General features: G+C 46.5%; 1 protein-coding gene across 1 annotated transcript in view; it reads left to right on the forward strand.

Moving 5' to 3' along the window:
* The window catches only part of cntrl (centriolin), a gene marked incomplete at its 5' end in the record, with an annotated part of 174,056 nt that overhangs the window by 41,537 nt on the left and 106,792 nt on the right, over nucleotides 1-25,727 (forward strand). Inside the window, 7 exons of the mRNA XM_084308086.1 lie at nucleotides 745-846; nucleotides 6,476-6,568; nucleotides 7,727-7,969; nucleotides 8,499-8,649; nucleotides 8,936-9,156; nucleotides 14,671-14,786; nucleotides 18,463-18,592. Of these exons, the coding sequence (XP_084164212.1) occupies nucleotides 745-846; nucleotides 6,476-6,568; nucleotides 7,727-7,969; nucleotides 8,499-8,649; nucleotides 8,936-9,156; nucleotides 14,671-14,786; nucleotides 18,463-18,592 (1,056 nt within the window). The remainder of the gene's footprint in view (nucleotides 1-744; nucleotides 847-6,475; nucleotides 6,569-7,726; nucleotides 7,970-8,498; nucleotides 8,650-8,935; nucleotides 9,157-14,670; nucleotides 14,787-18,462; nucleotides 18,593-25,727) is intronic.

The following is a 25,727-nucleotide window of genomic DNA, read 5'->3' on the forward strand; positions in this document are numbered from 1 at the left end:
CTGACTAAGACTAAAATGCTCAGACATTTAGTTGACTAAAACTGACTAAACGAAAAATAAATGAAGATGACTAAATATGATGAAAACGAAAAAGGAGCACTTGACACATGACTAAGACTAAAACTAAAATGAAAATAGCTGCCAAAATTAACACTGCTCATAGTGTCTCAGTCTGTCTCAGGCTGTCCCAGGCTGTCTCGTGTTCCAGGCTGTCTCATGTTCCAGGCTGCCTCACAGTGTCTCAGTCTGTCTCACAGTGTCTCACAGTGTCTCAGTCTGTCTCAGTCTGTCTCACAGTGTCTCACAGTGTCTCAGTCTGTCTCAGTCTGTCTCACAGTGTCTCAGTCTGTCTCAGGCTGTCTCATAGTGTCTCAGTCTGTCTCAGGCTGTCTCATAGTGTCTCGGTCTGTCTCAGGCTGTCTCATAGTGTCTCGGTCTGTCTCAGTCTGTCTCAGGCTGTCTCATAGTGTCTCGGTCTGTCTCAGTCTGTCTCATAGTGTCTCGGTCTGTCTCAGGCTGTCTCATAGTGTCTCGGTCTGTCTCAGTCTGTCTCAGGCTGTCCCGGTCTGTCTCAGTCTGTCTCACAGTGTCTCAATGAAAATTTTAAAATATTGTGAACCATATTGCAATTACAATATTTCTCTTAAATCGCTCAGCCCTAGTTGAGCCTACTGCACAACAGTTCCACTAGGTGTCTGCTGTCCTCTGGGTGACGCTATGTCTTCTGTATGGTGTCTCTGATAGGAGAGGACTGAGGGCTTCAGGAGTCAAACAGAAGACGTCTCAGGAGACCTCAGCCAGGCGCTGCAACACATCACTCTGTTACACACACTGCTGGGACAGGAGGTGACACACACACACACACACATCACTCTGTTACACACACTGCTGGGACAGGAGGTGACACACACACACACATATCACTGTTACACACACTGCTGGGACAGGAGGTGACACACACACACACACACATCACTCTGTTACACACACTGCTGGGACAGGAGGTGACACACACACACACATATCACTGTTACACACACTGCTGGGACAGGAGGTGACACACACACACATCACTCTGTTACACACACTGCTGGGACAGGAGGTGACACCAGTGGCGATTCTAGGATTTTTTAAACAAGGGGGCACAGGGGGGGGGGGGGGGGGGGGGGGCAAGAGCTAGTATGGGGGGTCAAAAAAAAACGGAAGTACAAATAAATTGACATGCATTTATTTTTTTTTTTTTTAGTTAAGTATGACCGGTATGTATAAAGGAAGTTGGGTTTATCTAGACAGGTAGCCTAAGTGTAGCAGGTAAGGTATAAAGGTAAGTATATTAGGTTACATTATTTTACCAATAGCAGATCAGATCTTTTCAGCCATTGGGGTTCATAGAAAATATTTTATTGGCACCACTGCTGTACAAGTCTCTTTTTTTCACATGAAAGACACAACACAATAATAATAATAATACATAAGACATCACAGGACAGTAACTTATTACAATAATGACAAGACAATAGAGATAAAATAGAATAAATAAAATAAAAACAGAATATAAAAATGTAATTATATTGCCAGACATTACAAAAGACATTCCTAATTACAACAATAATTGTTCACCCAAGGGCTGTCTAGCCAACCTAAAACACATTGTAGTGCTGTACAAGTATTTTAAAGTGTTTTATCACTCAATAAATTAAATTAATAATAAACTAAATTAATTGTATCACTCTATCAAGTTGCCCCATGGGCCATGGCATGAAATTATTCATTCATATTAATTAAAGTATTTGCATGTGAGTGAAAGGTACAGTACATGCATCGTTTCAAAATTGTACTGCCACCAGTGCTGTGCTTATTTACATTTATACAACTGGTTACAAATAAAACAAAAAGTATTTTAAACAAGTGTTTTCTCACTCAATTATCAAGTTGCCCCATGACATGAAAGGGATTCAAGTATTTGCATGAATGCAAGGTACACATTGGTTCATACATAATATTGTATTGCCTCCACTGCTGTCAGACCAGAGTCGGCGTCAGAACCAATCTAACGAGGGGCATATGGTAACAGCGGGGGGGCATACATTCCCATTCAAGAACTCAAACAGTGACATAAAATATAGGCTTCAGAAAACTAATTTCCCGCAAACCAACACACACATTTAAAAACATGAGTGCGCATAAGAGATAAGACAGTCTCTCTCTCTCTCACACAAACACACTCGCACACACACACACGGAGTAGCACCGTGTCAGAGCATCGGCGAAACGAAACCACAAGTGACAAGCCTACGCATATTTAAGTAGGTACAGTACAACTATCACCATTGCCATCAATAAATATATGATAGCCATATAATAAATATACGAGGCTGGGCTTAACAAGTCAAAGTATTCTTAATAATAATAGCCCGAGGCTGGGCTTAACAAGTCAAAAGTATTCTTAATAAATGATAGCCCGAGGCTGGGCTTAACAAGTCAAAGTATTCTTAATAATAAATTATAGCCTGAGGCTGGGCTTAACAAGTCAAAGTATTCTTAATAATAAATTATAGCCTGAGGCTGGGCTTAACAAGTCAAAGTATTCTTAATAATAATAGCCAGAGGCTGGGCTTAACAAGTCAAAGTATTCTTAATAATAATAAGGGCTGAGGCTGGCTTAAATGAAACATTATGACTTACCATTAGAAGAGTTGGAGGCGGCGAGTGGCACTGAACCTCCTCAGGATGCGTCCTTCCACTCAGTTGTAAATTTTTTCGTTAGGTCTTTCTCAAACGCCAGCTGGGCCTTTCGTTTGTGGAGCATTGTTTGTGGAGCAAGTTAATCCATGCTTGAACGCAGTCAGTACACTGGGCATTGCCATGAGAGATTTGTGGTAGTGTGATAAAATGTACTTTGTGGTCCAGCCAGATCCCCTCCTCGATTGGCTGTGATTCCTTTTCCGTCTTGAAAAACTCTTTTGCAACTTCAAACCATCCAGTCTCCGATTGGTGCTATACTGCTAGCATAAAAATTCCGGCAGCAGAAACAAAAAGCTGCATCGGCATTTTCACTGTACTCGAGCCAGTCTCTGTTGTGGAACCAAGTAGCTACAAATTACCGTTTCCTACCGCTAAAAATGCTGGCAGGGTATGGTTGTAAAACCATTTGTTTGGGTTGCTCAGTCCCGAGATCATTTAACGGTGTGGATCATGATGGCTAACCTGCCACGTTAGCTTCTGCTGCATTAACAGATGCACCTGCACCGGGAGCTTCTTGGCAGACTTCATGGCGCCTTACATTTACATTTACATTTAGTCATTTAGCTGAACGCTTTTATCCAAAGCGACTTACAAGTTCTGTACGACAAGCCATCAGGAAGGGCACAACTCAGCTGAGTAACAATGTTCATCAAAGTGTTGAGTGCTACAGTGTAGGTTAGTTTATTAGGACAAGTGCATGACAGTATGGTTAGTTAGGGTTAGGTTTTTATTTTTAATTTTTTTTAATTCAGATAATGGTTGAAGAAGTGCGTCTTTAGTCGACGGCGAAAGATTGGACGTGTTTCGGCTGTCCTAACTGGGGTGGGTAGTTCATTCCACCATTGTGGGGCAAGGACTGAGAATAGGCGACTTCTCTTTGATGACCCTCCCGGAGCTTGGATAGGAGTAGGTCTGAGGCGGCCAGAAGATGCAGAGCGTAGGGGTCTTGAGGGTGTGTAGTTAGAGACCATTGACCGGAGGTAGGCGGGAGCGGTTCCCTTTGCCGCACGGTATGCCAGGTCGAGGGCCTTGAAGTGGATTCGTGCAGCAATGGGGAGCCAGTGCAGGTCCCTAAGAAGTGGGGTGACATGGGCCGACTTCGGTAGGTTTGAGATCAGGCGGGCCGCTGCGTTCTGAATGAGTTGAAGAGGCTTAGTGGCAGTGGCCGGGAGGCCAGCGAGCAGTGCGTTGCAGTAGTCGAGGCGGGAGATGACTGTTGATTGGACGAGGAGTTGGGTGGCTTCTTTTGTCAGGAAGGGGTGGATCCTTCTGACGTTGCTCAGGAGGAATCGGCAGGTTCTGGTTGTTGCTGCGATGTGAGCAGAGAAGTTCAACTGGTCGTCGAGGACAACACCAAGGTTCTTGGCGGTCGGGGACGCGGTCACAGCTGCCTTACCGAAAGCTCTTCAGAGGTTCTGGTTTCTCCAACGTTAGATGTTGGAGGACCAGGAGGAAGAAGTGCCCCTGCCCCACCATTTTCGTATGTCCATTTTCTATGTCCGTCTCCTTGTGTTTTATTTTACCGTCCCTGACGGTGACAGACGGACTCTATAAATGGACCTGTCTCAAAACCCTGCCCCTTTTCTTGATCCTCCAATCACAACTGTCGCTTACCTCGGACAAACTTGGTTTGTCCGAGGTAAGCGACAGTTGTGATTGGAGGATCAAGAAAAGGGGCAGGGTTTTGAGACAGGTCCATTGTACTTTTTGCGCTCACTCACGCAGTCACGCTCTGACTACCCATCAACTCAACATGACCAATTACGTAATAACAAATTCAAACACCAATCAGCGATCAAACATACACTTCTTTTAAGACTTTTTTTGTTTCATTTAGTTTAATAATAGGCTAAATAGCCTATTTATAAAGGAAAACATCTGACTTTTACTATAATAAAAATTATAAAAGAAAATTATAAATAAAATAAAATGTAAACTGGGGTGGCACCTCAGGGGCACCTGAGATTTCAGGGGGGGGGCACATGCCCCTGGTGCCCCAGTGGTAAAATTGCCAGTGGGTGACACACACACATCACTCTGTTACACACACTGCTGGGACAGGAGGACACACATACACCACTCTGTTACACACACTGCTGAGACAGGAGGTGACACACACACATCACTCTGTTACACACACATACATCACTCTGTTACACACACTGCTGAGACAGGAGGTGACACACACACATCACTCTGTTACACACACATACATCACTCTGTTACACACACTGCTGAAACAGGAGGTGACACACACACATCACTCTGTTACACACACATACATCACTCTGTTACACACACACATCACTCTGTTACACACACTGCTGGGACAGGAGGTGATACACACACACACACATCACTCTGTTACATGCACTGCTGAGAGATAAAGTGATACACAGATAGGAGGCAGATTAAAGATGGATTTAGACAATATTCCTATTGTTTAGTCTATTAATCAATACATCAAACACAATTATTTAAAAGAGAGATTATGTGCAGGAGAGGTAAAAAAAGAAATTGTGGGGCTTACAACCCCCCCTCCCCTCAAGAAACACAGTAGCTCAATACTATCAATACTATATCATACTAGCATAAAATATAGCATATAGCAAGACATATAACATGAATGAATGAATGAAAACTTTATTTAACAGATTGCAGAATGGGTACAATACAGTACGGCTCAATACACACAATTGTTAAGGGGATGCAGACCAGAGAAAGACGTTTGTCTTGTTTACATTAGGGTCCCCCATTTTCAATTCATAGTGACATTTATGACATACACAACATACATGACATCATGACATAGGGACATACATGACATACAGGTATATAGTACTGTTACATTTGTGACATATACGATATGCAAATATACAGTACTGTTACCCAGAGATCCTAACAGAAAATATATACATATGATGGGGAGGAGACTGTCTATTAGGGGGGGGGGGGGGGTGTTGGACATTTACGGTGGCCAGTTTTGAATTGGAGCATCCCGTAGGTGCTCTTTAAGAGCGGTTTTGATTAAGAGCGGTTTTGAATGTGGGTAGGGATTAAAAAATAATTACGGCTGTGGGTAGGGCGTTCCACATTGTTGTGGCATAATTGCGAAACGTGTTTAGTCCCTTGTTTGTGCCGAATCTGGGTTGCACATGATTTGTATAAAATATACACATGCAGACATATAACATGCAGAAATATAACACAGACACACAAATAGGACACAATAACAAACAGTAACAGTGATAGTGATATGATAGGAGTAATTCATATATTAATCATACTTCAGTTAGAATGTTGAGTTTGGGTGAAATTAAGGCTTTTTTTGAACTTTCTTTTAAATACAGATAGTGTTGATGTTACATTAATGTAACATTCTTGTGTGAATGTAATTCATATTGTCAGTAAGTAAATGGACTGCATTTATATAGTGCTTTTATCCAAAGCGTTTTTACAACTTATGCCTCACATTCACCCATTCACGCACACATTCACACACCAATATCGGAGGCAACCATGCAAGGTGCCGACCTGCTCATCGGGAGCAGTTAGGGGTTAAGTGTCTTGCTCAAGGATCGAACCGGGTATCTTCCGATTACCAGACAACCGCTTTACCTCCTGTAATCCACTGTAGTCCCTGTAAATAAGTGTGTTTTGTGTGTGTGTGTGTGTGTGTGTGTGTGTGTGTGTGTGTGTGTGTGTGTGTGTGTGTGTGTGTGTGTCTTAGAAGCCTTCAGACGAGCCAGATGGGTCCTTCCTCCATAGAGATGCTGACAGTGTGAGACGAGCCTTGGAGCGCGAGCAGGAGCTCACACACACAGTAGAGGAGCTGAGGGCAGCGCTGGCCACCGCACAGCAACACACACACACAGTAGAGGAGCTGAGGGCAGCGCTGGCCACCGCACAGCAACACACACACACAGTAGAGGAGCTGAGGGCAGCGCTGGCCACCGCACAGCAACACACACACACAGTAGAGGAGCTGAGGGCAGCGCTGGCCACCGCACAGCAACACACACACACAGTAGAGGAGCTGAGGGCAGCGCTGGCCACCGCACAGCAACACACACACACAGTAGAGGAGCTGAGGGCAGCGCTGGCCACCGCACAGCAACACACACACACAGTAGAGGAGCTGAGGGCAGCGCTGGCCACCGCACAGCAACACACACACACAGTAGAGGAGTTGAGGGCAGCGCTGGCCACCGCACAGCAACACACACACACAGTAGAGGAGCTGAGGGCAGCGCTGGCCACCGCACAGCAACACACACACACAGTAGAGGAGCTGAGGGCAGCGCTGGCCACCGCACAGCAACACACACACACAGTAGAGGAGTTGAGGGCAGCGCTGGCCACCGCACAGCAACACACACACACAGTAGAGGAGCTGAGGGCAGCGCTGGCCACCGCACAGCAACACACACACACAGTAGAGGAGCTGAGGGCAGCGCTGGCCACCGCACAGCAACACACACACACAGTAGAGGAGCTGAGGGCAGCGCTGGCCACCGCACAGCAGCACACACACACAGTAGAGGAGCTGAGGGCAGCGCTGGCCACCGCACAGCAACACACACACACAGTAGAGGAGCTGAGGGCAGCGCTGGCCACCGCACAGCAACACACACACACAGTAGAGGCGCTGAGAGCAGCGCTGGCCACCGCACAGCAGCACACACACACAGTAGAGGAGCTGAGAGCAGCGCTGGCCACCGCACAGCAACACACACACACAGTAGAGGAGCTGAGGGCAGCGCTGGCCACCGCACAGCAACACACACACACAGTAGAGGAGCTGAGGGCAGCGCTGGCCACCGCACAGCAACACACACACACAGTAGAGGAGCTGAGGGCAGCGCTGGCCACCGCACAGCAACACACACACACAGTAGAGGAGCTGAGGGCAGCGCTGGCCACCGCACAGCAACACACACACACAGTAGAGGAGTTGAGGGCAGCGCTGGCCACCGCACAGCAACACACACACACAGTAGAGGAGCTGAGGGCAGCGCTGGCCACCGCACAGCAACACACACACACAGTAGAGGAGCTGAGGGCAGCGCTGGCCACCACACAGCAGCACACACACACAGTAGAGGAGCTGAGGGCAGCGCTGGCCACCGCACAGCAGCACACACACAGCCTGACCACAGAGCTGGAGCTCCTCAGAGACACCAGGAGGAGAGGACAGTGGTGCTACGTCCCCCCAGGACACCCTGTAAGAGACATGTCATTGTCTGTCTCTGTCTGTCTGTCTGTCTGTCTTCTGTAGGGGCTGTGGTGATTAAAGAATGCCTGACAAAACGGTTATTGGAAAGTGATCATAAGTACTTATCGTCTTCAATGATTTTGAATGGTGATGTAGAAACTAGTTCTGATGAGCAGAGAGGACCTGTCATGTTTGTCATGTCCTTCAGAATGGGAACACTGCCGTTACATTGCGTTAATTCTCTTTTATGCATTAAGCTTTTCAAACGAACCACCAAAATGAACATGTTATTGACAGCCCAAATAAATAAATTATGCAAAAATGACAAGCAGTCTAATAAATTCACTGTCTGTCTGTCTGTCTGTCTGTCTGTCTGTCTGTCTGTCTGTCTGTCTGTCTGTCTGTCTGTCTGTCTGTCTGTCTGTCTGTCTGTCTGTCTGTCTGTCTGTCTGTCTGTCTCTCTCTCTCTCTCTCTCTCTCTCTCTCTCTCTCTCTCTCTCTCTCTCTCTCTCTCTCTCTCTCTCTCTCTCTCCCTCAGTCACCTAGTCTAGTCTCTCAGGGTACAGTGGACAGTGGTGTGGGGTTGCAATTCCCCTCTTCTCCTTACAGGGGGCGCCATAGCAGAAGACCTCCTGCTGGAAAAGGATACTGGGTTTACCTTCCCCCAACACACACACACACTGAGACAGGTATGACACACACACACACACACACACACACACACACACACACACACACACACACACACACACACACACACACACACACACAGTGTGTGTGAGAGAGAGAGAGAGAGAGAGAGAGAGAGAGAGAGAGAGAGAGAGAGAGAGAGAGAGAGAGAGAGAGAGAGAGAGAGAGATAGAGAGAGGTATACCCACACACCAAAGTTGATTGTTTCTTTCTCCCAATACATTCTTCTCTTCTCTTGTCTTGTCTTGTCTTGTTTTCTCTTCTCTTCCTCCATTTCCTCTACAGAGTGGAGGGACAGTGGAGGAGGTAGTGAAGCAGACTGTAGCTCCAGTGGAGGTGTGAGAGGAGGTGGGACTCCTCTGTCATCTCCTGGCCCAGCTCCAGGGCTCAATGCTGAGCTAGCTGACAACCAGGGCCCCTTGCCTGCTCCAGCCTGGCTGCTGTATGGCTCTCCACCACCAGAGGCCGCTGCTCTGCACTGCAACATCCCTCAGCACAGGGACATGGTGGGCAAAGCAGCCTATTCTATTCTACTCAATTCTATTATATTATATTTATTTTTATAGGGATTCCTGTAATCAATGTAGTCAAGTCCTGAATAGAATAACCACAACAGATGATCAAAATGGCAAAAACCTACAAAAAAAACTGCTAAATTGATTAAGAATGACCATAACATACCTAGAAGAAGAGGATTGATATACACAATCCTTAGTGCCATGACAACCATAAAGCCTGATCTTCATTCTGTATACTTCTTCCTACTCATTTTTGAACATGTAGATTGAGTTGTTTTGCTTTTGTTATTGTTTGTTTGTATTCATTGCATGTTCGAAATAAAGATTACAAAAAAAAAAAAAAAAAAAAAAAAAATCAGACTCCACAAGGTTGAGTTAGAGCCTCTAACTGAGATCATCAGGCTCCACAAGGTTGAGTTAGAGCCTCTAACTGAGATCATCAGACTCCACAAGGTTGAGTTAGAGCCTCTAACTGAGATCATCAGGCTCCACAAGGTTGAGTTAGAGCCTCTAACTGAGGTCATCAGGCTCCACAAGGTTGAGTTAGAGCCTCTAACTGAGGTCATCAGGCTCCACAAGGTTGAGTTAGAGCCTCTAACTGAGGTCATCAGGCTCCACAAGGTTGAGTTAGAGCCTCTAACTGAGGTCATCAGGCTCCACAAGGTTGAGTTAGAGCCTCTAACTGAGATCATCAGGCTCCACAAGGTTGAGTTAGAGCCTCTAACTGAGGTCATCAGGCTCCACAAGGTTGAGTTAGAGCCTCTAACTGAGATCATCAGGCTCCACAAGGTTGAGTTAGAGCCTCTAACTGAGATCATCAGGCTCCACAAGGTTGAGTTAGAGCCTCTAACTGAGGTCATCAGGCTCCACAAGGTTGAGTTAGAGCCTCTAACTGAGATCATCAGACTCCACAAGGTTGAGTTAGAGCCTCTAACTGAGATCATCAGACTCCACAAGGTTGAGTTAGAGCCTCTAACTGAGATCATCAGACTCCACAAGGTTGAGTTAGAGCCTCTAACTGAGGTCATCAGGCTCCACAAGGTTGAGTTAGAGCCTCTAACTGAGGTCATCAGGCTCCACAAGGTTGAGTTAGAGCCTCTAACTGAGATCATCAGGCTCCACAAGGTTGAGTTAGAGCCTCTAACTGAGATCATCAGGCTCCACAAGGTTGAGTTAGAGCCTCTAACTGAGATCATCAGACTCCACAAGGTTGAGTTAGAGCCTCTAACTGAGATCATCAGGCTCCACAAGGTTGAGTTAGAGCCTCTAACTGAGATCATCAGGCTCCACAAGGTTGAGTTAGAGCCTCTAACTGAGATCATCAGGCTCCACAAGGTTGAGTTAGAGCCTCTAACTGAGGTCATCAGACTCCACAAGGTTGAGTTAGAGCCTCTAACTGAGGTCATCAGGCTCCACAAGGTTGAGTTAGAGCCTCTAACTGAGATCATCAGACTCCACAAGGTTGAGTTAGAGCCTCTAACTGAGGTCATCAGGCTCCACAAGGTTGAGTTAGAGCCTCTAACTGAGGTCATCAGGCTCCACAAGGTTGAGTTAGAGCCTCTAACTGAGATCATCAGGCTCCACAAGGTTGAGTTAGAGCCTCTAACTGAGATCATCAGGCTCCACAAGGTTGAGTTAGAGCCTCTAACTGAGGTCATCAGGCTCCACAAGGTTGAGTTAGAGCCTCTAACTGAGGTCATCAGGCTCCACAAGGTTGAGTTAGAGCCTCTAACTGAGGTCATCAGGCTCCACAAGGTTGAGTTAGAGCCTCTAACTGAGATCATCAGGCTCCACAAGGTTGAGTTAGAGCCTCTAACTGAGGTCATCAGGCTCCACAAGGTTGAGTTAGAGCCTCTAACTGAGATCATCAGGCTCCACAAGGTTGAGTTAGAGCCTCTAACTGAGGTCATCAGGCTCCACAAGGTTGAGTTAGAGCCTCTAACTGAGGTCATCAGGCTCCACAAGGTTGAGTTAGAGCCTCTAACTGAGATCATCAGGCTCCACAAGGTTGAGTTAGAGCCTCTAACTGAGGTCATCAGGCTCCACAAGGTTGAGTTAGAGCCTCTAACTGAGGTCATCAGGCTCCACAAGGTTGAGTTAGAGCCTCTAACTGAGATCATCAGGCTCCACAAGGTTGAGTTAGAGCCTCTAACTGAGGTCATCAGGCTCCACAAGGTTGAGTTAGAGCCTCTAACTGAGGTCATCAGGCTCCACAAGGTTGAGTTAGAGCCTCTAACTGAGGTCATCAGGCTCCACAAGGTTGAGTTAGAGCCTCTAACTGAGGTCATCAGGCTCCACAAGGTTGAGTTAGAGCCTCTAACTGAGGTCATCAGGCTCCACAAGGTTGAGTTAGAGCCTCTAACTGAGGTCATCAGGCTCCACAAGGTTGAGTTAGAGCCTCTAACTGAGATCATCAGGCTCCACAAGGTTGAGTTAGAGCCTCTAACTGAGGTCATCAGGCTCCACAAGGTTGAGTTAGAGCCTCTAACTGAGATCATCAGGCTCCACAAGGTTGAGTTAGAGCCTCTAACTGAGATCATCAGGCTCCACAAGGTTGAGTTAGAGCCTCTAACTGAGATCATCAGGCTCCACAAGGTTGAGTTAGAGCCTCTAACTGAGGTCATCAGACTCCACAAGGTTGAGTTAGAGCCTCTAACTGAGGTCATCAGGCTCCACAAGGTTGAGTTAGAGCCTCTAACTGAGATCATCAGGCTCCACAAGGTTGAGTTAGAGCCTCTAACTGAGATCATCAGACTCCACAAGGTTGAGTTAGAGCCTCTAACTGAGATCATCAGACTCCACAGGGTTGAGTTAGAGCCTCTAACTGAGGTCATCAGGCTCCACAAGGTTGAGTTAGAGCCTCTAACTGAGGTCATCAGGCTCCACAAGGTTGAGTTAGAGCCTCTAACTGAGATCATCAGGCTCCACAAGGTTGAGTTAGAGCCTCTAACTGAGGTCATCAGGCTCCACAAGGTTGAGTTAGAGCCTCTAACTGAGGTCATCAGGCTCCACAAGGTTGAGTTAGAGCCTCTAACTGAGATCATCAGACTCCACAAGGTTGAGTTAGAGCCTCTAACTGAGGTCATCAGGCTCCACAAGGTTGAGTTAGAGCCTCTAACTGAGGTCATCAGGCTCCACAAGGTTGAGTTAGAGCCTCTAACTGAGATCATCAGGCTCCACAAGGTTGAGTTAGAGCCTCTAACTGAGATCATCAGGCTCCACAAGGTTGAGTTAGAGCCTCTAACTGAGGTCATCAGGCTCCACAAGGTTGAGTTAGAGCCTCTAACTGAGGTCATCAGGCTCCACAAGGTTGAGTTAGAGCCTCTAACTGAGGTCATCAGGCTCCACAAGGTTGAGTTAGAGCCTCTAACTGAGATCATCAGGCTCCACAAGGTTGAGTTAGAGCCTCTAACTGAGGTCATCAGGCTCCACAAGGTTGAGTTAGAGCCTCTAACTGAGATCATCAGGCTCCACAAGGTTGAGTTAGAGCCTCTAACTGAGGTCATCAGGCTCCACAAGGTTGAGTTAGAGCCTCTAACTGAGGTCATCAGGCTCCACAAGGTTGAGTTAGAGCCTCTAACTGAGGTCATCAGGCTCCACAAGGTTGAGTTAGAGCCTCTAACTGAGGTCATCAGGCTCCACAAGGTTGAGTTAGAGCCTCTAACTGAGATGAGTTAGAGCCTCTAACTGAGGTCATCAGGCTCCACAAGGTTGAGTTAGAGCCTCTAACTGAGGTCATCAGGCTCCACAAGGTTGAGTTAGAGCCTCTAACTGAGGTCATCAGGCTCCACAAGGTTGAGTTAGAGCCTCTAACTGAGGTCATCAGGCTCCACAAGGTTGAGTTAGAGCCTCTAACTGAGGTCATCAGGCTCCACAAGGTTGAGTTAGAGCCTCTAACTGAGATCATCAGGCTCCACAAGGTTGAGTTAGAGCCTCTAACTGAGGTCATCAGGCTCCACAAGGTTGAGTTAGAGCCTCTAACTGAGATCATCAGGCTCCACAAGGTTGAGTTAGAGCCTCTAACTGAGGTCATCAGGCTCCACAAGGTTGAGTTAGAGCCTCTAACTGAGATCATCAGGCTCCACAAGGTTGAGTTAGAGCCTCTAACTGAGATCATCAGGCTCCACAAGGTTGAGTTAGAGCCTCTAACTGAGATCATCAGGCTCCACAAGGTTGAGTTAGAGCCTCTAACTGAGGTCATCAGACTCCACAAGGTTGAGTTAGAGCCTCTAACTGAGGTCATCAGGCTCCACAAGGTTGAGTTAGAGCCTCTAACTGAGATCATCAGGCTCCACAAGGTTGAGTTAGAGCCTCTAACTGAGATCATCAGACTCCACAAGGTTGAGTTAGAGCCTCTAACTGAGATCATCAGACTCCACAGGGTTGAGTTAGAGCCTCTAACTGAGGTCATCAGACTCCACAAGGTTGAGTTAGAGCCTCTAACTGAGGTCATCAGGCTCCACAAGGTTGAGTTAGAGCCTCTAACTGAGATCATCAGGCTCCACAAGGTTGAGTTAGAGCCTCTAACTGAGGTCATCAGGCTCCACAAGGTTGAGTTAGAGCCTCTAACTGAGGTCACCAGGCTCCACAAGGTTGAGTTAGAGCCTCTAACTGAGGTCATCAGGCTCCACAAGGTTGAGTTAGAGCCTCTAACTGAGGTCATCAGACTCCACAAGGTTGAGTTAGAGCCTCTAACTGAGATCATCAGACTCCACAAGGTTGAGTTAGAGCCTCTAACTGAGATCATCAGGCTCCACAAGGTTGAGTTAGAGCCTCTAACTGAGGTCATCAGGCTCCACAAGGTTGAGTTAGAGCCTCTAACTGAGGTCATCAGGCTCCACAAGGTTGAGTTAGAGCCTCTAACTGAGATCATCAGACTCCACAAGGTTGAGTTAGAGCCTCTAACTGAGATCATCAGGCTCCACAAGGTTGAGTTAGAGCCTCTAACTGAGATCATCAGGCTCCACAAGGTTGAGTTAGAGCCTCTAACTGAGGTCATCAGGCTCCACAAGGTTGAGTTAGAGCCTCTAACTGAGATCATCAGACTCCACAAGGTTGAGTTAGAGCCTCTAACTGAGATCATCAGACTCCACAAGGTTGAGTTAGAGCCTCTAACTGAGATCATCAGGCTCCACAAGGTTGAGTTAGAGCCTCTAACTGAGGTCATCAGGCTCCACAAGGTTGAGTTAGAGCCTCTAACTGAGATCATCAGGCTCCACAAGGTTGAGTTAGAGCCTCTAACTGAGGTCATCAGGCTCCACAAGGTTGAGTTAGAGCCTCTAACTGAGGTCATCAGGCTCCACAAGGTTGAGTTAGAGCCTCTAACTGAGGTCATCAGGCTCCACAAGGTTGAGTTAGAGCCTCTAACTGAGGTCATCAGGCTCCACAAGGTTGAGTTAGAGCCTCTAACTGAGGTCATCAGACTCCACAAGGTTGAGTTATGGATACAGGTTAAACCTGGTTCGACATGTCTGTCTGTCTCTCTACCTGTTTGTGTGTCAGGAGCAGCAGGGAGACAGGTGTGACTGTGTTCAGAGGCAGGCAGACAGACAGGAGGAGGAGACCAGACTGAGACTGAAGATAAAACACCTGCAACACACCCTGAGAAACACACACAGGTAACACCCACACACCCTGAGAAACACACACAGGTAACACCCACACACCCTGAGAAACACACACAGGTAACACACACACCCTGAGAAACACACACAGGTAACACACACACCCTGAGAAACACACACACACCCTGAGGAACACACACAGGTAACACACACACCCTGAGAAACACACACACACCCTGAGGAACACACACAGGTAACACACACACCCTGAGAAACACACACACACACCCTGAGAAACACACAGGTAATACACACCCTGAGAAACACACACACACACCCTGAGAAACACACAGGTAATACACACCCTGAGAAACACACAGGTAACACACACACCCTGAGAAACACACACACTTAGTCATAGAATCATCATAGAAATGAATTTCAAAGTTATGAGTTGTGGTCAACATGGTAGGATCAGTAATGACCTGATATAATGTCTATCGCTGCACATAACTGGGTACATACTGTATTATACCTTTATGTTGTTCATGGTCTGTTAGGGATGCACTGATACTGGTGTAGGATATGGGTCTGATACCAGGTTAAAGCCTGATACTGGTGTAGGATATGGGTCTGATACCAGGTTAAAGCCTGATACTGGTGTAGGATATGGGTCTGATACCAGGTTATAACATACAGATGATATTGGTATAGGATATAGGTCTGATATCAGGCTAAAACATGATATTGGTATAGAATATGGGTCAGATATCAGGCTAAAACATGATATTGGTATAGAATATGGGTCTGATACCAGGTTAAAACATGATATTGGTATAGAATATGGGTCAGATACCAGGCTAAAACATGATACTAGTATAGGATATAGGTCTGATACCAGGCTAAACAGATACTCGTATAGGATATGGGTCTGATACCAGGCTAAAACATTATACTGGTTACTACAATTATAGGTAAACAAATTAAATATGAATTATACAGACAGATGCAATGACGAAAGATAGTAAAAAAATTAAAAGGGGTGCAATATGTCAGGAAAATACAAATTAGCCAAGCTCTATAATTACGAAGTAAACAAAATACAATACAAAATAAATGGAATACTAATGGTGAAAAATAATGTTATGTCTATGCCTCATTTCGGGTTTATTTCCCCCTTCCTGATATCTGCAAACTGCCCTGGAGCAAAATGTTGGGAACCATGTATTTATATAGTACATGATACCTAAGCGCATACAGTACAGATATCCTCATATAAGTATCTATTAATTCGTATCAATTAGGTTCGTATCAGTTTTTATCTACTTATTCTGAAACAGTTGAACTAATTATTTTGGCTAGCAAGATCTCATTCCATTATTCATTCCATTAAGCCTACTGCCAGCAGGCACATTTAAAGAACTATAATCTGATTGATTGGGGTAATGAGGGACTTAAAATTTGCCTATTTTATTTAACCTTTATTTTACTAGGTAGTCACTTGAGATCAAAGATCTCTTTTTCGAGCAAGACCTGGCCAAAATGGCAGCAAAACAAAAACAAACATAAAAATACACAAAACACAGACAGAGACATAAAAGGCAAAGTGGGGCAACAAGGGAATACATTTGAGCTGCAGCAAACAAGATTGAATGGGATTGGGGGAGATTGGAGGGTAGGGTAAAAAGGTAGAAAGAGGAGGGACGAGGGCGGTTAGGTGGCCGAGCGGAGATTGCGTTCGTCACCAGCCCCGGAGCTGTGAGCTCGATTCGCCTGTTCGAATCCAGCTCACAGCTCCGGGGTTGTCACCAGCTTGGCTGGCCGTCTGCACTGATACAATTGGCTGTATCAGAGGGTGGGAGAAGCTGGCGGCGTGGGTCCGGGTCGTTGTAAACAGCGACTCCTACAGTTCGGTCGGGGCGCCTGCTAAGCGCGGATTGGACGTGAGGGGGATAGTGTGGTCCTCCCACACGCTACGCCCTCTCAATGAGAATCCGTGCTGCCAGGTGAAAAGAAGCGGTGATTGGCTGGACGTGTGTCGGAGGAAGCACGTGGTAGCCTCCACTCTCCCAGATGATCTGACTGTGGGGGGTAAGTGCGCAGCGATCAGGAAGGGACTGGGAATTGGCATACGACTAACATTGGGATGGGAGAAAATCGGAGGAAAATGGAGGGGGAAAAAAGACCAATAAAAAAAAAAATAAAGAGGAGGGACGGTGAGGCTTTGCAGGAGGTTGCTAGGGAGAGAGTTAAAAATATAAAATATAACACCACATTATGCAGTGAAGCATCGACATTCTCCCATCTCATTCTTTAAAATGCCCTTAATTTGAACTTTTAAATCAGATATGGTAGTGAGGGCCTGCAGTTTCAAAGTTTTTTGAAGTCCATTCCAGGCAGAGGGAGCGGAGAACATGAAGGCCCTTTTCCCAAACTCTGTGCAGGTTTTGGGTACTGAGGCATATAAATAGTCCTGGGATCGTAAGCTGTAAAATGGGTTTGATGTGATGGTGAGGTATGAACCGAGGTAAAAAGGGAGCTGACCAATAATTGCTTTATAAATGAAGGTGTACCAATGAAGCAGTCTACGGGCAGTCAAGGACGGCCAGTTAACTTTAGCATACAGAGTGCAATGATGGGTAAGTGATCTATATCCGGTAATAAATCTTAATACACCATGGTAAGCAGTGTCCAACATGTGTAGTGAAGTGGAGCAGGCATTCATGTATAAAACATCACCATAATCTAATACTGGTAAAAAAAAGTGGCAGCAACTAGTTTCCTTTTTGCATTAAAAGAAAAGCACGATTTGTTTCTGAAAAAGAAAACCAACCTCACTTTTAGTTTCTTAACCAGGCTTTCAACGTGTGGTTTAAAAGACAAGCTGTCATCAAGTAAAAAGCCAAGGTATTTAAAAGTTGACAAAATCTGAATTGGAATGCCTTGCGATGTGTGTATAGAGGCAAGACAAGGCACTTTTGTTTTGAAGAAGATGATGATGATGATGAATAGTTTATTTTCGGTCTTTGTTTACAGATAAATCAAAAACACACATGTGTGGACTTTCAAAAGGAAAAGAAAAAAATCACAAATGTACATATTCAAAGTAAGCTCACACACAAAATCCAAACTCAATGACCGAAAAAAGGAATAGGCTGAAGCACATGCTTATTTTTGCCTATCCTTTACAATTCTTAAAAACTAAATATACTTTAATATAAGAAAGAAAAACTTAAAATATGCCGCAAGATATAATTTTATTTTTTTCATTTAGTAAAAATCATCATTTTAGTTTTTTTCCGGATTTAAAACCAGCTTTAGTTGCTGACGTTGGGATTCTATTTCTTTATACTGTACTGTGTGTGTGTGCCAAATATTGCTCTGTCTCAGCTATTATTGGCAGCTTAGCCACATGGAGAAGGAGGTGCTATGTGTACCCTTAAGTGTTCAGTGCTGCCTGGCCCCTGATACATTTGATTCCCTGTTTATGTAATATAATTTGTGGAACCAAATAAAGTATTCAAATGTGTGTGTGTGTGTGTGTGTGTGTGTGTGTGTGGTGTGTATGTGTGTGTGTGTGTGTGTGTGTGTGTGTGTGTGTGTGTGTGTGTGTGTGTGTGGTGTGTGTGTGTGTGTGTGTGTATGTGTGTGTGTGTGTGTGTGTGTGTGTGTGTGTGTGTGTGTGTGTGTGTGTGTGTGTGTGTGTGTGTGTGTGTGTGTGTGTGTGTAGGCTGGGTGCAGGGCAGCAGTGTGAGGTTGAGTGTTTAGAACAGACTTTGCAGAAGAGGAGATCAGAGCTGAGAGAGGCTGACAGACTGCTGCTGGATGCCCAGACTTGTTTACACACTACTAGAGATAAGGTATATACACACATACCTGTTTATACACTACTAGAGATAAGGTATACAAACAGACCTGTTTATACACTACTAGAGATAAGGTATACACACAAACAGACCTGTTTATACACTACTAGAGATAAGGTAAACACACACAGACCTGTTTATACACTACTAGAGATAAGGTATACACACACAGACCTGTTTATACACTACTAGAGATAAGGTATACACACACAGACCTGTTTATACACTACTAGAGATAAGGTATACACACACAGACCTGTTTATACACTACTAGAGATAAGGTATATAGGTACACACAACCAGACCTGTTTATACACTACTAGAGATAAGGTATACACAAACAGACCTGTTTATACACTACTAGAGATAAGGTATATACACACATACCTGTTTATACACTACTAGAGATAAGGTATACAAACAGACCTGTTTATACACTACTAGAGATAAGGTATACACACAAACAGACCTGTTTATACACTACTAGAGATAAGGTAAACACACACAGACCTGTTTATACACTACTAGAGATAAGGTATACACACACAGACCTGTTTATACACTACTAGAGATAAGGTATACACACACAGACCTGTTTATACACTACTAGAGATAAGGTATATAGGTACACACAACCAGACCTGTTTATACACTACTAGAGATAAGGTATATAGGTACACACAACCAGACCTGTTTATACACTACTAGAGATAAGGTATATACACACATACCGGTGTATACACTACTAGAGATAAGGTATATACACACATACCGGTGTATACACTACTAGAGATAAGGTATATACACACATACCTGTTTATACACTACTAGAGATAAGGTATACACACATACCTGTTTATACACTACTAGAGATAAGGTATACACACACAGACCTGTTTATACACTACTAGAGATAAGGTATATAGGTACACACAACCAGACCTGTTTATACACTACTAGAGATAATGTATATACACACATACCGGTTTATACACTACTAGAGATAAGGTATACACACAGACCTGTTTATACACTACTAGAGATAAGGTATATAGGTACACACAAACAGACCTGTTTATACACTACTAGAGATAAGGTATACACACAAACAGACGTGTTTATACACTACTAGAGATAAGGTATATAGGTACACACAAACAGACCTGTTTATACACTACTAGAGATAAGGTATACACACAAACAGACCTGTTTATACACTACTAGAAATACGGTATACACACACCTGTTTACTTGTTGATCTGTGAAGCCAGTTGAGGCAAATTGTTGTGATCTTGGGCTATACAAATACATTTGACTTGACTGTACTAGATATAAGGTATACACACAGGCCTGTTTATACTCTACTAGATATAAGGTATATACACACATACCTGTTTATACACTACAGTTCTATCTTTAATCTTATAAAATTTTCAGTTGTTATCACTATCAGCTCTATATAAATTTTTTCAAAATGTTCAGTTGCTATCGCATGCACTCATCTGTGTTTCACTACACACATGGGTGCATGCTTACCAGCTGTTCGCCTCTTTTTAATGCAACATGCAACACTAATATCACCGACATCTAAGAAGGGAGATCCCCCCTTGAATTGGCCCTTCTAAGGTTTCTCTCCTCCACATTGCCTGTGGAGCATTTTTTCCTATTGTTAGGTTTTAGTGAGTTTTTCCTTACCTTCGCGTGGGGTACGTCTGGGAGTGTTGCATGCATGCATGCATTTATTTTGAGCTTATGGACCTTATGGTATTCTTGTTTTTTCTTGACTTACTGTGTTACTATGTATGTTTTTTTTTTTTTTTTTGGCTTGTTTAAAGAAGACGTGTCTCTGTTAAGCACTTTGAGATGCACTCCGTGTATGAAAAGTGCTATATAAATGAAGATTATTATTATTATTATTACTAGAGATAAGGTATACACACAGGCCTGTTTATACACTACTAGATATAAGGTATACACACAGGCCTGTTTATACACTACTAGATATAAGGTATACACACACAGACCTGTTTATACCTTATACCATATAATATGTACCCTGTGCATATATTGTATATAATATGTACTATATGCATACACTGTATATATAATATGTACTACAGTATGTGCATATACTGTATGTTGTGAAGGGCCAGATTAAACTGAGAATCTACCTTTATTGTTTGATATACTTTGTATATTATTTATATATACACGGAATATCCCTTTACCTGCGTTCAAACCAGAGTAATATTCGCTCTCCTATTGGACAGCGCCCCCAGGCGCCAGCGTGCAAGCCCCCAACGGCAGGTTCAAAGACAAGTGCAGGCATGTAGGAACATGCCCGGAGTCAGCGTAGTGATACCAGACAAGGACTGAGGTTGGGACTAGATATTCACTTAAGTATAAATACAGCGCAAGGTGCGCACACCGTGCTTAGCTTCGTGTCTTCGTTCAGTACCTTACCCACCTTCACCACGAGTCAACGTGCAGTGAAGTGAGCAACCTTGCGTCTAACAGAGCATTGAGAACCGCGTGCGAATAGAATGGTAAAAGTGTCAGAGTTTAATGAAGTAACGTTGAGTTCGACTTAATCTAATGTGAAGTGAATAGTCGTTCATTTATTGTATATCGTGCGGCCACAGTTCGTTCGTGTGTAGCATTACTATACTGTAGCTACTATACGACAGGTGGTGTCAACTTAGACCCATCGTAGGATTCCTGCTATTCTTAGTGACTCATGCTATTGACTGACTTTACGTATATTCTTCGCCATACAAGCGCGACCCTAATTCTCATTCTGTAACCTAACGTTGCCTAATAATAATAAATTACCCTCAAATACTATTTCTTTGTCAATGCCGTGTTCTTGTGGGTGTTCACCATCTATATTTGATGTACTGTCTGAACAGTAATTAAAGTACATAACTAGCAGTGGTTTAATCTATCACAATCTTTAATACAGTCAGGGTTTTGTAACCCCTCAGTTACAATTGGTCCTTCGAGCCGGAGGGTATCAGTGTAATATTTAATATAATATTAATATTGACATGGCCAGCGGTGAACACTCCCCAAGCGGCTCCCCTAAGCTAGAACGCCCGCAGCGCAAACGTCAGCTACCTCCATATCAGCGCAAACGTCAGCTACCTCCATATCTGGAGGAATTCGCTTTCGTTCTACCCCCTAGCTTATCTAAACAGACGTTAAATACGGATAAATCGGATAGTCTAAGCATGTCCAATCCTATCGACTTGGCGACCCTGCCAGTAGAGACCCCAGTGGGTTCAAACGAAACTGACTCAGCTCACGGGGGGGACCAGGTGGGACATGACGTGACTATACCTCCAGACAGCGTCACCGGGATAGACCCCGGAGCGCTCCAGGATAAAGAACGCGCTCCAGGGATAGAACCCGACACACAACCAAGAGAAGAGAACCGCGCCCAGGAGATAGACCTCGGAGCGCGCCAGGAGAACAGATCTCCAACAAGCCCTGTCAGCACCCGATCACCTCCGTCAGTGTCATCCCCCAGCGAGGCGGACCAGAGACTGGCGCAAGCCTTGATCGCCACGCTGACAGCCTCAACCGAAAGAGACCGACTCCAGGGTGAGCGCGACCGGCTTCAAGCAAAGACGCTTAGTGAGCGCGAACACTGTGCCACGGAAAGAGAGCGCCTCCACGCGCAACTCCAAGCGCAAGCCCTTAGTGAGCGCGAACACTCTGCCGTGGAACGAGAGCGCCTCCGGGCGCAACAATTAAGTGAGCGCGAACACTCTGCCGTGGAACGAGAGCGCCTCCAGCCTCAACAGATGAGCGAGCGCGAACAACGAGAGCGCCTCCAGGCGCAACAATTAAGCGAGCGCGAACACTCTGCAGCGGAACGAGAGCGCCTTCACGCGCAACTCCAAGCGCAAGCCCTTAGTGAGCGCGAACACTCTGCAACTGAACGAGAGCGCCTCCAGGCGCAACAAAGGAGTGAGGACGACCGCATAAGACTGGAGGAGAGGCGCCTTCAGACGGAAGAGAACATCGAACGAGACCGCGCCAATGCACAGCGCGCCGCCGCCAATGCACAGCGCGAAGCAGAGCGCGACCGGCTGCAGGCGCAGATGATAGAACAATTGATCGCCAGGGCGACACCCCCTCTCTCCGCACGGAGCTCCCGGAGATCATCACGACAAGGGTCTAGGGCACCTTCCCCTACCCGACAAAGCGACCCGGGACCCGGCCAACAGGAGGAACCTGTCTACGTCTCCGAGCCCCCTCCCCGACCGGTCCATACGAGACCCAGCCAACGGGAAGAACCGGCCTACGTCGCCGAGAGACTAACTAGAAGACTCCAGGACCTAGAAGAGGAAGAGGAGGAATATCGAGCCCACCAGCACGAACGTACTCTGGACCAGGAGGCCCAGTACAGCCCCGACTTCAGCCCCGAGTCACTGCACTACAAACCCCCGACCCAACTCACGGGTGAGTTTGACGTACAGTCAGCACCGAGGAACAGCACCTGGGGACCCGGCCTCTGGTACCCACCAAGTACTAACCCACGACCACACGTACGAGGAGACTCGCCCAGGAGGCCTCTTCCCCTACGCTCACCAATGTACCAGCCATCCATGGCATCGTACCTTGGCACACCGACGTTCCCAGACTTTACGCGCGAGGACAGAGCACAGTACACGGAATTACGCATGTGTTTGGAGACTATGATGTCCGATGTCCCCGACGAGTCGTACAAATATGCCATCCTCCTCAAGCATCTCAAGGTGCCCAGAGCGCATAACATAGCGCTGGCATATTCCAACTCAAGCACCCCATACTCCGCGGCTCTGGTGGCCCTCGACCAGCGTTATGGACGCATATGGGATTACGTGATCCAAGAAATACGGGATATCGACCGCCTCCCCCCAGCCAAAGACAATAGAGCACTGGATGACCTCTCTATCAAGGTACAATCCCTCGTGGGGATGCTGGGGTCCCAAAAGGAGAAGGGGAGATATGAACTGTATGCAAATTCTAATGTGGAGCGAATACTGGAGAAGCTCCCTCCAGCCCGCCAAGAGCGTTTTCGGCGGCAGAGAGACCACCGTGATCCCAATGGCCCAGAGCCATCCCTCCTAGACCTGGCCGCTTTCCTCGCAAGGGAAGTTAGCAGCCTACGACTGGACACATTCGTGTGGAGTGGATCTAGCCCAAGAGATGGACCTCGGCGGTCCAACGATAACCGCCGGTCAGTGACAGTTATGCACCAGGCCGAGTCAGTGCCGCAGCACAAGAACCACCGCACCCCCCAGACCAAGGGGAAGTGGAAGATTGTATGCCAGTACTGTGGAAATGAACATTGGCTGTCTCAATGTGACACCTTCAAGAAGCTGACCACTGACGAGGTGAGTCAGTGGATCAAAGCCAACCGCCGCTGCTTCCGCTGCGCGCGCAGCCATATGGCAGCTGAGTGCCGCCTAAAGAAAAGATGCAGCAAGTGCGACGGCGCCCACTTGGAGGTCCTACACGACAGCAACAAGAAGAAACCCGTACCCCCAAGCAGCTCGAGAGTGAACGTCATGTACATAGACCCTGCGAAGAGCGGGAGCTCCCGAGTGCTCTTGAAGGTGGTCCGAGTGATCTTAAGCTACGAGGACAAGGTCATGGACACTTACGCCGTCCTAGACGATGGGTCAGAAAAGACTCTCCTCCTCGCATCCGCCGCAGCCCGGCTGGGTCTGCGGGGGAGCGAAGAAACAATGACAATCCGTACCATTAGAAGAGACCTGAAGACCATAAAGGGTGAAAATGTCTCCTTCACGATAGCAGCGGTCGGGCAGCCCGAGAAGCAGTATAGCATCACTAACGCCTTCACCAGCCACGACATAGGCCTGTCACAGTACACCTACCCCATCCCAAAGCTGATGGAGAAATACGTGCACCTACGTCAACTACCTATACCGCTCATCGACGACGCCACCCCGACCCTGCTCATAGGATCCGACCACGCACACCTCATCGTCCCAACGGACCGGGTCCACATCGGGCCCAGAGGCTGTCCAGCAGCGGTCGAGACCCGCCTGGGTTGGACACTACAAGGCCCCCTCTCCGGGTCTTCCAACCGACCGACAGCCAATCGCTGTCTCTACACGAGGATAAACGAAGAAGACACTACCCTCTTACAGCACGTCGAGAGGCTATGGACACTAGACGCGATGCCCTTTAAGAATGAAAAGAAACTCGTTCGCTCAAAGGAAGACACTTATGCCATAGCCCTCCTCGAGCAGAAGACAAAGAGAGTCGAGGTCAATGGAGTGATGAGATACGCAACTCCACTCTTGAGGCGAGAGGGTATGCCCACCCTCCACGCCTCAAAAGAAGCGACAGAGCGATATCTACATTTACATTTACATTTAGTCATTTAGCTGACGCTTTTATCCAAAGCGACTTACAAGTTCTGTACGACAAGACAGCAAGAAGGGTACAACTCTATCAGCTGTGAGTTGTGGGGTGACATGGGCCGACTTTGGTAGGTTTGATATCAGGCGGGCCGCTGCGTTTTGAATGAGTTGAAGAGGCTTGGTGGCAGTGGCCGGGAGGCCAGCTAGCAGTGCGTTGCAGTAGTATCTACTGAACACCGAGCGGCGTCTAGCCAAAGACCCCACTCAAGCCACTGTGTACCGCGCTGAGATCGACAAGCTGATCACAGCGGGACACATAAAGAAAATTGACATTCAAGAGGCCGACCAGACGATCGAATCTTGGTACGTGCCCCACCACAAGGTCCACCACAACGGCAAGGATCGCATTGTATTCAACTGCAGCTACCAGATCGGACTACAGAATCTGAATAAAGAACTCTTGCCCGGCCCGACACTCGGCCCCTCTCTCCTCGGCGTACTACTACGTTTCCGCCAAGACAAGGTGGCCATCAGCGGCGACATCAAAGGGATGTTCCTGCAGGTGCGACTAGTGGAGGAGGACAAGCCCTTGCTGCGGTTCCTATGGAGAGAGAGGATCAAAGATGAGCAACCATCCATCTACCAATGGGAGGTCCTCCCCTTCGGAACCACATGCAGCCCATGCTGTGCTACGTTCGCACTGCAAAAACATGTGACAGAAGACCCTGAAGCCGACGAGGAGGTCAGAC

This window comes from Notolepis coatsorum (genome assembly GCF_963971535.1).
Source record: "Notolepis coatsorum genome assembly, chromosome: 2".
NCBI lineage: Eukaryota > Metazoa > Chordata > Actinopteri > Aulopiformes > Paralepididae > Notolepis > Notolepis coatsorum.